The 12,640-nt window shown below is 38.4% G+C and overlaps 2 protein-coding genes across 2 annotated transcripts; one reads left to right on the top strand and one right to left on the bottom strand.

Moving 5' to 3' along the window:
* The first annotated feature begins 889 nt into the window (after positions 1–889).
* LOC128741699 (NEDD8) lies at positions 890–1,620 on the top strand. Its single transcript, XM_053837679.1, has 3 exons — positions 890–1,039; positions 1,127–1,257; positions 1,325–1,620. The coding sequence occupies exons 1-3, from the start codon at positions 1,022–1,024 to the stop codon at positions 1,413–1,415; spliced, it is 240 nt and encodes a 79-aa protein (XP_053693654.1). The 5' UTR covers positions 890–1,021; the 3' UTR covers positions 1,416–1,620.
* A 20-nt stretch (positions 1,621–1,640) lies between these two features.
* Positions 1,641–2,774, bottom strand: LOC128741698 (KRR1 small subunit processome component homolog). Its single transcript, XM_053837677.1, has one exon. It carries the CDS (start codon positions 2,691–2,693, stop codon positions 1,641–1,643), a length of 1,053 nt encoding a protein of 350 aa, XP_053693652.1. The 5' UTR covers positions 2,694–2,774.
* Positions 2,775–12,640: the final 9,866 nt, after the last annotated feature.

The raw sequence follows: 12,640 nt of genomic DNA, 5'->3' as shown, positions 1-12,640 counted from the left end.
TAGGAAAAGTTCGAACAATATTTTTTCGAGCTCAACATTTAGGCGATTTTATGAACTGTACGATACAAATTTGATTGCCTGGTGTTTTCGTTAGGCAGCACGGATCGATTTCGTGATGTTATGATGATATTTGTTGCCGTTTGCTTGCAGTCATTATTTTCAGTCGCGTTCATCGACTGATACTCCGCAAGTTTTCGAGCAAAAGATTCAGAAGGTTTCATCGAGATTCATGCGCACTTGGTTTCGACGAACTGAAAATGAGTTACCTGTCACTTCTTTAGTCAGATTCTTTATCAATATCTGGCACCATTGTTTATCTGAACCGAAATCTGATAGTGACAGCAGGACGTAAAGAATCTGACTAAAGAAGTGACAGGTAACTCATTTTCAGTTCGTCGAAACCAAGTGCGCATGAATCTCGATGAAACCTTCTGAATCTTTTGCTCGAAAACTTGCGGAGTATCAGTCGATGAACGCGACTGAAAATAATGACTGCAAGCAAACGGCAACAAATATCATCATAACATCACGAAATCGATCCGTGCTGCCTAACGAAAACACCAGGCAATCAAATTTGTATCGTACAGTTCATAAAATCGCCTAAATGTTGAGCTCGAAAAAATATTGTTCGAACTTTTCCTAGCAACTTTGAACAGAGTCACGCACAACAATCATTGTTGAGCAAATCAGGTTTAATGATGACAGGAGGCCGTGAGTGACTGAGCTCCAGTGTCTTTTCTTTAGTCAGATTCTTTAGCAGGACGATTTCAAAACGATCACTTTTCTACACTGGAAAAAATCTTTGTAGCTCAAACTCGACTATTTTGAAGCAAGGTCGAGTCCGTGTGCGTGAGCGTGATTCTCGTAAAATTAGCAAAAAAAGCTTCTGTCATTTTCTTTGTAACAGTTCAGGTTCGCTCGCTTTCAAGCAGAAAAACCAGGAAAATAAGCGTTTCGCGAGTGAAAAACCAGCGCTAAATCCGTTTTTAATTACGCTAGTTCGAATAAAACTGCAGTAAAGATGCTGATCAAAGTCAAGGTAAGTGTTTTACGAAGAATCAATACCAGCATCATCCTATTTGTCAGACTCAGAGGCATTATGACGAATGTTTTTTTTTCTTGGCAGACGCTCACCGGAAAGGAAATCGAAATCGACATCGAGCCGACGGATAAGGTGGATCGGATCAAGGAGCGGGTAGAGGAAAAGGAAGGTATTCCCCCGCAGCAGCAGCGACTGATCTTTTCCGGCAAGCAAATGTAGGTTAATTGCCTGAACCGGAGAAATTAAGCTACCTCAGCAATTGTTTTTTTTTTTTGCTTCCAGGAACGATGACAAAACGGCACAGGATTACAAGGTTCAAGGTGGTTCCGTGCTGCATTTGGTGCTGGCTTTACGCGGAGGACTGCTGCAGTAGAAGCGAAACCGAATGAACTAAACAAAAAAAAAATCGTAATAAGCAGGAAGTGAGATTGATTCTTAGGCAGAAGGATGTTGGAAAATTGTGTTCCCGGCTAGGTAAACCCTAGTTTCTATTTCCTATTCTTCTTGAGCTGTTTTTCTACTGTTTGCTGGGAAATAAAACAACAATTCAACAAATAAAAGGAATTTAAGGATGCAAATGAAACAACCATGGAGTTAACTATTTTCTAGCTTTTATTTTCTTATTCGCCTGGGCAATTTTACCCTTCAATGCTTTTACATCGATTTTATCGGCCGCCGTGCTCTTCGCTTTCTTCGGTTTGCTTTCATCCGGTGCGACGAAATCCTTTTCGCGACGCGCCTTCTGCTTTTGGGAATCCTTTCGCTCCTTGTCTCGCCGCTCCTGGGTCCGTTTGGCGTTCTTCTGCGCGTCGGTGAGGAAATACTCGCCGGAAGCCAACTGTTTGTCCACCTTGCTCTCCAGCAGCGGCGGTGGGAATGGTGTGCTGTCCTTATTTTTCTTCTTTTGTTGGTCCTTTGGCTTCTTGCGCTTGGTGGTGTTCTTGGCCTGGAACTTCGGTAAGAAACGCTCCCAGTTTTCCTCCTTTAGTTTATCATCCTTCATCAGTTCTTTCTTAATCATCAGTGCTTTGATGTTGTAAATTGGATGAATGTTCTTCATCGTTTCCTCAACAACTTTCCGTACACACTGAAGCCCCTTATAGGGGCCAATCGCGGAAACGGTTGCTCCCTGAACCAAAACATAACAGTTAGTTAACAATTCCAACGACTTCAAAGTACATCCGTTCGGTCCGATCAATCGATTCCTTCGTTTCACAAACTTTGCCTTATTCCGCACTAAATTCTTAATCTTGATGATATCGCAACTGATTTCATCATCCAAAACCTTAACAGCCTGCTCGTAAGGTACCGATCGGGACAGAAGTTTGAGCAAATCGCGCGCCTTCAAAATAATAAAAGGATCCCACGTTTTTCGGGTAGTTTTAACCGTCATGTTACCCTGAATGAGATCCAGTTCCGCCTTCAGATTGTTTCCCTCCAGCGCTTTTACCACGAGCGGCCAGCATTCTTTGATGTACTTTTCCCGATACTTGGGAAACAGACACGAGAATGAACTTTCCTCCAGCAAACCGTTCGGGTTGTCCTCCTTCTTGAACTCCGGTATTTTCAGCAGCCACGCATTTTCGACGGGTCCGTTAAAATGCTCGATGTCTCCGGCTTGATCGTTGTTATCCGATTCGGAATCGCTCATGGCTGAAGAAACCGTACTCAACAAAAACTCAAATAAGACACGATCCTAATCGTAAAAGAATTCCGATACAAAAACTCCTATAGCATTCGCAGTATTCGCACGTTCCAAAATGTTTACCAGTAAATGACAGCTACTCCTCTGATCTGATCTGTGGATCCCTTCAGCATCGCATATACTGCATGGATGTGCGACTCGGTAGTTTCTGAATGTCCACGAAATATTTTTGCTCGTTTGCTCAATATGACTCTACACATCAAATTAAAAATACTAAAACTTCAAAACAACGTATTTACAAGCTTAACATGCAGTTAATTTAATTATGAATAAAAGTATTCAACATTAGTTTTTGATCAAAACTGCTCAGAATTTAAAACATAAATTGAGATTCTAGGTAAAAATGCAAATGCTTCTTTTATTTCTCTTTTACCTATTTAGTTTTTATTTCAATATCTACCAACGATGCCAGCTGTATAGATATTTTTAAGTTGAGGATTATTAATTATTTTTTTGCAGATTGCAGTGAAACGTTTAAATGCACAGCAACTGCAGGGAAACAGCCAAAGATCTTGTAGTCAGTGCTGCGATTTAAATACAACCATTGTAGTACTTCGTAATCCACCTTTTCGCGTGCGTAATGGCGGCTACTGTGTTACCTGACTCATAACGAATATACGTCATATACGGGGGAGGTTCTCGATACTCACAAACTTTGTGGTTTTTCGATTAATTGATCATAAATTCGAATAGAGCATACAAATATCAACTATATATCATAAGAAATTACATGTTTACTCCAAAAAAAAGCATGAGAGATTTTAGAATTTCGGAAATAGGGATGCGTTATGAGTCAGGTAACACAGTAGTGGGTACAACCTTCAAAAAATATTGGCATCCCGGAAAAAATAACCATAATACGAAGATAAAAATTATAGTAACGGTCGGATACAAAATACAGTAAAAACAATAAAATTTATCGTCACAAAAAATAACCAAACCATCAAGCTTATTGTCATCCACCATAACTATCATGGTTTTCAGAGATGCTGCCATAAAAATAACGGGTTGTTAAGTATCTTCCCAACAAACAATTTTTTTTGAATAGTAGCTTGTTCAACCATTGTACAGCTAATTACTAAGTAACAAGCTGTTATTCATCAAAAATGTTTGTTGGGTTAACAATGAAAAAAATCTAGTTTTTCGCGAACAAAAATTTTCATTTACAGTAAAAGTTATCGTCCTTTATAGTAATTTTTTTAGGCGAAAAAACAAAATATAATTTAAAAAGGTAGCAAATTTATGATGAAATATGGCCAATTCCATAGCATAAAATAAGAAACAAAAATATGAATAAAACTTGAATTTGAAGCACTTTTACAATAAATTTATCATAAGTTTTAACACTGACGAACTGACATGACACATAGAAGAAAATCCTTTAAAAACCATCGTCCTACACATTTTGCTTGCACACTAGCACTCTCTGTTGTGCATGTCGCGGAGTAGCTTGCATTTGCACGGTTCTATGCTGTAGGGTTTTTACATTTGTATGGTTTTATACTGAAATCTCGAAGCAACACTCGCGCGCCGCTGTGTGGTCGTGTTGCGAAACATGCTTTTTAGAAAAATGAGTGGTTTTTGATTGGACAATGGAATTTTTGCGAGTGTCTCGTCTGTTTGTCTGTGGTACAACTACAGTCAACTTTCGTTCGTTGGGCTATCTTTAAGTGGGCTACGTTTTAATCGGGCTCCCGTTAATTGGGCTATAGCCCATCTAAAACGAAGTCAAACGTCATTTTTGACAGCGTATTTGTTCTTCTGAGGGGCTCTTGAATATAGTTCATTCAAGTTCCACACATATTTTACATATTTTATATAGAAAATATTGAAATTAATTAAATGGAATACAATTGCATCACATCGTTTTCCGATCAATTATGAACTTGACCCCCCATTTTTAGAATCACGGTGAAACAGTTAAAAATGCCAATATATACAGTGGACCCCCGTTCGTTTAAACGATTCCTCATGCAAACTAACGGGGTTCGTTTTTAATTTGAACAACTAGCAACCCTACATATGCTGAAACTTGTATGAACTGGCCACCCTGCTCTTTGTTATTGTTTTGGTGGTTTGATTTAGTCTCGCTTAGTTGGTAGTTGCAAGCAGCGAATATGTTATTCTCCGATCGGATTTCTATCGTAATCGTTGGGAAACGAAATGTGAAACTGATTAAACTAGGATTAAACACACCAGATCAGTACAAACAAATCGTGTTTATGTGCATTGTCTGCGAAGGCAAATGATGCCATATTGAGAATGACATTTGAACCATTTTTAATTTGCAAACCAGCGGGGTTCAAATTAAAAAGCGTTCAGATTAAAAACGGTCAAACGAACGGGGGTCCACGGTATTAACATTGTCGCTTGAAATTCTACTCTTTACTTGTTAAATAATCTAGAAATAAATTTCAACAACGAAAAGATTAGTTTCCACTTTGATTCCGTATTTAATATAAGTGCATATTTGCATAAACCTTTCTGCGACGATTTCGACAAAAACAATCGATACATCCCTCGGTTTTGACGTCTCAGCCCAATTAACGAAAGTCTTTCACTAAATGGGCTAAGAGCTTAGTGCAATTAGCGAAAGTTGACTGTATACAGAGACTATCTATAGCTTTTTACGAGCCATAATGGCGGACGTGTTCGTAATATTTAAACAGCATTTTTGACATTACCCCAAATACATCGCACGTTTTCTTTCCGCGCGTTTACGGTAAAACTAAAGGAATGCACGGAAAGAAAACGTTCGATGTATTAGGGAGATGTCAAAAATGCTGTTCAAATATTACGAACAGGTCCGCCATCGTTGCGATCCGGACATGCTTTGTAATGTCGGCAGGAGTGACACCTTCACCAGGAACAACCTTTAGTTTCTTTTTTCGTTTGTTCTGTTTCTCATGACCGGATATATTTTCACGTTGTTGAACCAGGAATGCTTTAAATGAATCACCGACGAGCCTTGTGTCGATGTGAAATCGACTCACCCAATCGTTTCCCGGTTTATTGTTTACAAACTGGCGAACAGCTCGGTTTTGTTTGGTCAGATAGGTTCTTACAATTTCCCTTAAGTCGTCAGTTCCAACAGGGAATCCCTATTCTGAAAGCAGCATCAGATGATCCACGAACGACTGCTCTTCTTCAGAAGAAAATACTTTCTGTCTGCCGGGTGACTTATTATGAACATTATCAAAAACATTCACTCAAGAAGACTGGCAACTCTGCCAAAAGTCGAGAGACAGTAACAGCAATGCTATCTGCCGAGTTAAAGTTGAACTATCACACACTAGTGTGTGTAAATCAAAATAACATGTACACAAACACGTATGCAATGCATTGCCATGCTCGCACAGATCTTTTCCCACCAATACATGTACACACAGCTTCAACTTTTGTCGGGAGGGGTGCGCTGTTGCTTCTGTTGCTTGTCATTTGTATGGGCGCGAGAAAGAGATGCCAGTCTTCTTGACGGAATGTTTTTGACATTATGCAGCTTGTTGTAAATTGTTTGACGACTAGACGGTACACTTTCGATGCCTCTACTATCGTTTTCTGTCCGGTTTTAATCTCGTTCAGACATTTTTGTATTATGTCATTAGACAGAAGAGCATAATCCCGCTAACCCAGATAACACAAAATCGTAATAGAAAGTCCACATTAAATCGTTTTCATGTCAATTTCACATTGGAATTGTATAATGATTAGAGTATGTCATATCGAAGTGAACAATAAGTTGTTTTGAAGTCGTGCGTGCCTTCATATACAATTCATGACTGTGAATTATAAAGCAGTATAGACGATTGCAATATTTGATTATATCTTAATCATATATTCAGGAGTATTTAGTTGCGTGTTATAAAAACTACGCAAAATAGAATTACAAATAATTGTCAAAGCTTTCGCACGTATATCGCCTCCACTTTGGTACATATATGTTCTTATATGGCGTGAAATATAACTTTTTTGTTCAGATATAATTTCATATACAGCCTGAATTCGTTAATTGGGCCACGACTGCACTCCAGCTGATTCGCTAATTGGGCCGACTGACAGTATTTAGAAAATTCTAAACTCGAAAATTCCATACAATTTTGACATTCAAGTTGTCACATAGCCCAATTAGCGAACGCCCAATTAACGAACCGCCCAATTAACGAACCACCAATTAACGAAACTTTGCTGTATCTCAGTTGCAATCGAGATATACAAACCAAATGGTTTACTGGGAAGGCGCGTCCGGCAGAAATCGAACAAAAATCTGGCAGCAAAAAACTTTTTCTGCCAGACATTCTGCAGGATTTCTGGCCGCCGTCACCCGTGAAAACTAACAGAAATGCAACATCTGATTCGGGTAGAAATTTCGCCTTACGGTTTTTCTGCCGGATTTCTGTTCGATTTCTGCCAGAGGTTTCGAATAAAAACCGGTTTTGTACCGATTCAGCTTTCTCTCCTTTTTTGGAGGGTAGCAGCAGCGGCTTGTAGCAGCAAGAAGCGTGCAATAAACAAGTTAACAATTAAATTATACCTGCTTTGTCATGTTCCATATTATTCTCTTACCTTTTGCCCGAAACTGCAAAACTGATGAACCACTTTTTTCCTGCCTCAAAGTGTCACATTTGACATAAAGAGAATCGAGCGAAAAATGAAGACTGGTTCTATTTGGTTTCTGCCAGGCATCCGACTGTTTCGTAAGCGGGTATTTGATAGATAAAATTTATATCGTTTCATTTCGGGTTGAATAAACAAATTTGTCATGTGTTAAACATCCATACATCGGAGAAAAAAAATTAAGGAAATATCAGTGAAATACATCGAAGCTCTTTCCTCACCTGTGGCATATCTCATTGGCTCTCAGAAGCGAACCATCGAACTGTCAAAACTAACCATGCTCTCGAGCAGGGTTATTCTCGAAAAACCACCGAACTGTCAAATTTTAACCAAAAAGTTAAAAGTTTCGCGAAATGGTTCACAGCCTTAGGGTACCGCCAGAGTGCAAGCGACATGCGACGCGACGCGACATTTCTTGCCGTAGTTATACGCGCAGCCCGCTGTCGCGTTTACACTGTACGGGGCCTAAGTTCTTCAAACCACCTCTCAATAACTGATAAACAGGCTAAATGGCATATTTTTCTGCTAATCCGCTTTTAAACAGTCATGAACTTCAACCCGTTTTACGGCTGCTTAAAAGTGCCAAAAAAGTAAAAAAAAAGTCAAAAAAGTCTCGAGTACAATGAAGATCGAGGAATTCTTGATACGGCAAGAGCCACCCCGGCATTCGGCTGAATAAGGTTTTTAAAAGTGTCAAAGTGTAGAGTAGAAGCTTTTATTGGACTTACAGCTTTAAAACCGCTTTAATGCTGCTTAAGGAGGTTAAAGTGGCTTTACAAACTACTACCAAGTTTTCATTCGGCTCACAGCCAGGGTTGCCACATGCACAGATTATTCTGTGTTTAACAGATATTTGAAATAAATCGCCTGTACAGAATCTGTATGCATAGAATACAGATTTTCGCCAAATTACACAGACTAAGCAGATTTTTGTGTTTTTACATGAGAGTGAAAGAGACGGAAATAGTCAGCAAAATGACTCGCTATCTCTTTCACTCTCATTGTTTTGCATTGGACAGATTTTTGCACAGGTATTTTGACGTAGGACTACGTCTTACGGCAAGTTTTGAGAAAGGGTGTCATTCCAAAAAATCAAAAAATGCGAGCGTCACGAAAAATGAAAGGTTTTGAGCGCTAATAGCTCAGCGGTTTTCCAATCGATTTTCAATATTCTTACACCAATCGATCGGAAAATCTTCTAAGAATTGACCCAAATGAAGAAAAGTATGGATTCTTGATGTTGAACTATTGAAAAATTGAAAATAATGAACCTATGTTTTACCAGAATTCTCGCTTGGTGATTGGTTGGAACATTCTTTACGATGATCTAAACCTATATCAATTTGATATCTGTGCTTGGGAAGTAAGCCAAACCAAGTGACAAAGCCTCCTCTTTTCAACAAGATTTCTTAACACCGCGGTTCAATCTAGACCATTTTGATGTCCTTGCTTGGGAAGTACGCCAGAGAGAGTGACAAAGCCCCCTCGTGTCAACAGATTTCTTACGAACGCGATTAAACCTAGTCCAATTTGATGTCTGTGTTAGGGAAGTGTGTCAGAAAAAATTACATAAGTCCGTTGTCCCAACAGATCGCAAATTCTTTACTGCGTGACGATGAAACCTCGGCGAATTTGATATCTGTGTTGGAAAAATGTGCTACAGCTGTACTGTTCGGTTATAATACGGCTCTGTATGAATACGCATGCTTGCCGTTTCATTAGAAGTGTAGTGAAAAGATGTGCTGTTGATAAAATAGGATTGAATTGGTAAAATCCTTTCAACTTTCCCACGTTGATCAACTTTCCCATGGATAATAAAAACAATCTTTAATTTCAGTAAGGTAGCAGAAAAGTAATAGTTTGTGTTTTTGATTTTGTTAAATTGTTTTCAAATGCACAATCTTTTGAGAATTGAACGTATGCAATGTTACTACTTTGATAAATGTTACATACAACGCATGTAGCATGTATATATGTTGCATATAGCATGTATACATGAAGAATCGAATGATTACAAGCATGAATACATGCCACTATCACTACAAAGAGACTTACGTAGTCCTGCGTCACCTATATATGCGGTCGTGTCTTGTACACAACCCCTCTGATTTTTTTTTTCCTCGCCGTACAAATTGTCAGATTTTTCCAACAAAAAACACAGAATTCTATGTGGCATCTCTGCTCACAGCACACATACTGTCAGATTATAGAATTTCGCAATTCGGCTGGCACCAAAAATATATGTATATGTCAGTTATCTACACGCTTAAAAAATTTGACCTGCTTTCACAAAAAGTGGAACAGCTCAAAACATGCGTAGCTCATTAAAGGAGTAAGTATTACTCAAACTAGTGTGTAAAAACACACTATTTTGAGTAACACTTACTCCTTTAATGAGCTCAACGCAGAAGCTCGTTAATGAGCATTATTTACTCAAAAATGAACAATATTTATTCAAAAATGATTGCCATTTCACCCAAAACTAATTTTTTCAGAAATTTGAAGCAAGCGAAGTTTACAATCACATTACTTGGCAGTCATATCCGAAATTTCAAGCTGGTTGTCAAAGTTTGACAATGAGATTCCCCTTTTGATGAATCTCAGGCATACATACATATGCGTATATAATGTAAATACATTATCTGAATATGTATGATGTTTACCCCGCGCACTGCGGCGATGACTCAGTTATGAGGTCGGCCAAAACTACTCAGAATTAAGAAATTGCCGAATTACTCTAATTTTTGGGCTGTTCCACTTTTTGTTAAAGTGGGTTTTACTCATTTTTGAGTTGAAATTCACTGATTTCTGTGTTAATCTTATTCATTCGAGAGTTAAATTTTTTAAGCGTGTACATTATCGACTGCTTCAAGTGTAAAGATATTCCCACTGTCTGTTCTATCCAGCTTTCCACGAGCGATAATGGCGGTGATTGAGCACAAGTGGGCACAATTGGCCTTGCCAGCGTTGCTGATATTGTTCAGGGTTTTGCGTGAGAAAAAAAGAAAGGGAAGTATTTTTGCTTTTGTCAACACTCACGCGTTGACAGTTCGGCACGAGATTTCCTGTAAGTGCGAGCAGCCTACGAAATCTTTTTCAACGCTGGCAAGGCCAATCTTTTGACATTCATTGGAGGAGCGTCGAGTTCACCCTGACGGAGTTACTATGGAAACATCCATGATTGTTTGTTGTTCGACTGTAAAAATGTAAACATCGTTAAGTTTTGCAGATCAGCGGAAGAGGAACATAATTGAACGGAAGCAAACTTTTGTGGTTTGTGGCCATAATTTCCTGAAAGCACCGACTCAAAAAATCCCCTTTAGTATTGCTCTTTGCATTGAAAGTTGGATTTTGAACACACTTGTCCAGTCACACATTTTGTAGGTGAGAAAAGTTGCCAAAATTTCGTGGGAAAAAACCATGAATCTTGGTTGATTTTTATTTAAATTCTAATGCTTACGTAGAGTTGGTATCGACGCAAAGAATAATATAAAAATAGTTTCTAAATACATAATTCCACGCATAATTCATAACTTGAATAAATATGCAGCATATATGAAATAAATGAAAAATTAAATACTATTTGCTTTCCCTACAACTGGTACTGGCGCCACTGCTAAATCAAATGTCAGCTCAGATGGGAGAGTTGTAATGATGGGAAATGTCGGTCAAAATCTATAACGATTATTGATAAAGTTTTGTTATCGTTGATAATTAATAACGATAATATGGCAATATAAGCAAAAATACGTAAGAAATAGAACAAAAATGTTAAAATAATAACAAATCAAGAAGAAGATTTCACTTTAAACCCTCCAATTTTCGATATTCTTCCAGGACGATAAAGTTTGATGGTATTATCGATATAAGATTACTAGCGATATTATCAGTAGCACACTTTTCATCACAGTTTTGAAGGTTGCACTTAATAACTGTGCAGTCCAATTGAGTGTGAAGAGCGCTATATTGTGCGAATTGAATACTCGCGGACACTCAGACAAACATTAACTTTATATTGGTCAAGCCGTAGCCAATTTGGCCAGCGTCTCGGTCTGATAAGAAACTTTCCGTTGCGAATTTGGACGTTATTCCCGAAGTATGCGCAAACTACGAAGCCAAAATCCATAAAACTTCTCATCTGTTCAATTATTCATCGTACACGAAAAGGTGGAAAATTAGCAATATGTTTCGCTTCATGTGAGCAAACTAAACAATGTTTATATTTTTACACTTGAACAACAAACAATCATGGATGTTCCCATAGTAACTCCTTCAGGCCGAACCTGATGCTCCTCCAATGAATGTCGAAAGGTTGTGCCCACTTGTGCTCAATATCCGCCATTATCGTTCGTGGAAAGCTGGATAGACGCAAATCATATACGGTGAGTGCTTATGGACCAGAAGATGGTGGGTTCAATTCCCGAAAAAAAAACATGCATATTTAATTAGCTGACTTCCCAAGTAACAATTTCAGGCTGATCAAACGCTTTTATAGCTGATTTTATTCAACCTGTGGCTGATCTATGGTTTAGGTTTAGAAATGAAAACCTTTTTTCAGCTTTTAAACATCTAAATCTGGTGATTTTATCAAGCTTCAGGCTAATTAATAGCTGCTTTCGAAGCTGCAATGAAGCTTAATAGAAACTTTTTTGCACTTTTAAATAGTCAATTTACGCCATGTTGTCAATTCTATTTTTAGAACGAGAAATAGTTTTGCAATCTACTTTTCCAGTCGCTTAATCAACGCTTCATCAACCTTTATGCAGCCAAAAAAAATCTATTTTTAAATTTAAAAAAATGGAACGTGTCATTTTTATTTCGCCGTCAACGCGATATTTTTAGTTCCGGATAACTTTAATTCGTATAAGTAAGTAAGCTAGCTAATTTAAAATGCATGTCTTTTTTCCGGGAATCGAACCCGCCATCTTTTGATCCATAAGCACTCACCGTATGATCCGCCCCATTTGCATCTGCAGAACAGACAGTGAGAATATCTTTACACCTGAAGCCTAGCTCGCCTAGCGTGAAGCAGTCGATAATGTCGATAACTGACAAACTTTTGCTGTCAGCTGAATTGCGAAATTCTATGATCTGACAGTATGTGTGCTGTGAGCCGAAAGAAAACTTGGTAGAAGTTTGTTAAGCCACTTTTACACCCTTAAGCAGACTTAAAGTAGTTTGAAAGCTGTGAGCCTAATGAAAGCTTCCACTCTACATTTTAACACCTTTAAGCAGCCGTAAAACGGTTTGATGTTTATGGCTGTTAAGAAGCAGATTGT

This window comes from Sabethes cyaneus, chromosome 3 (genome assembly GCF_943734655.1).
Source record: "Sabethes cyaneus chromosome 3, idSabCyanKW18_F2, whole genome shotgun sequence".
Taxonomy (NCBI): Eukaryota; Metazoa; Arthropoda; class Insecta; order Diptera; family Culicidae; genus Sabethes; species Sabethes cyaneus.
This window is presented reverse-complemented; position numbering and strand designations above follow the sequence as displayed.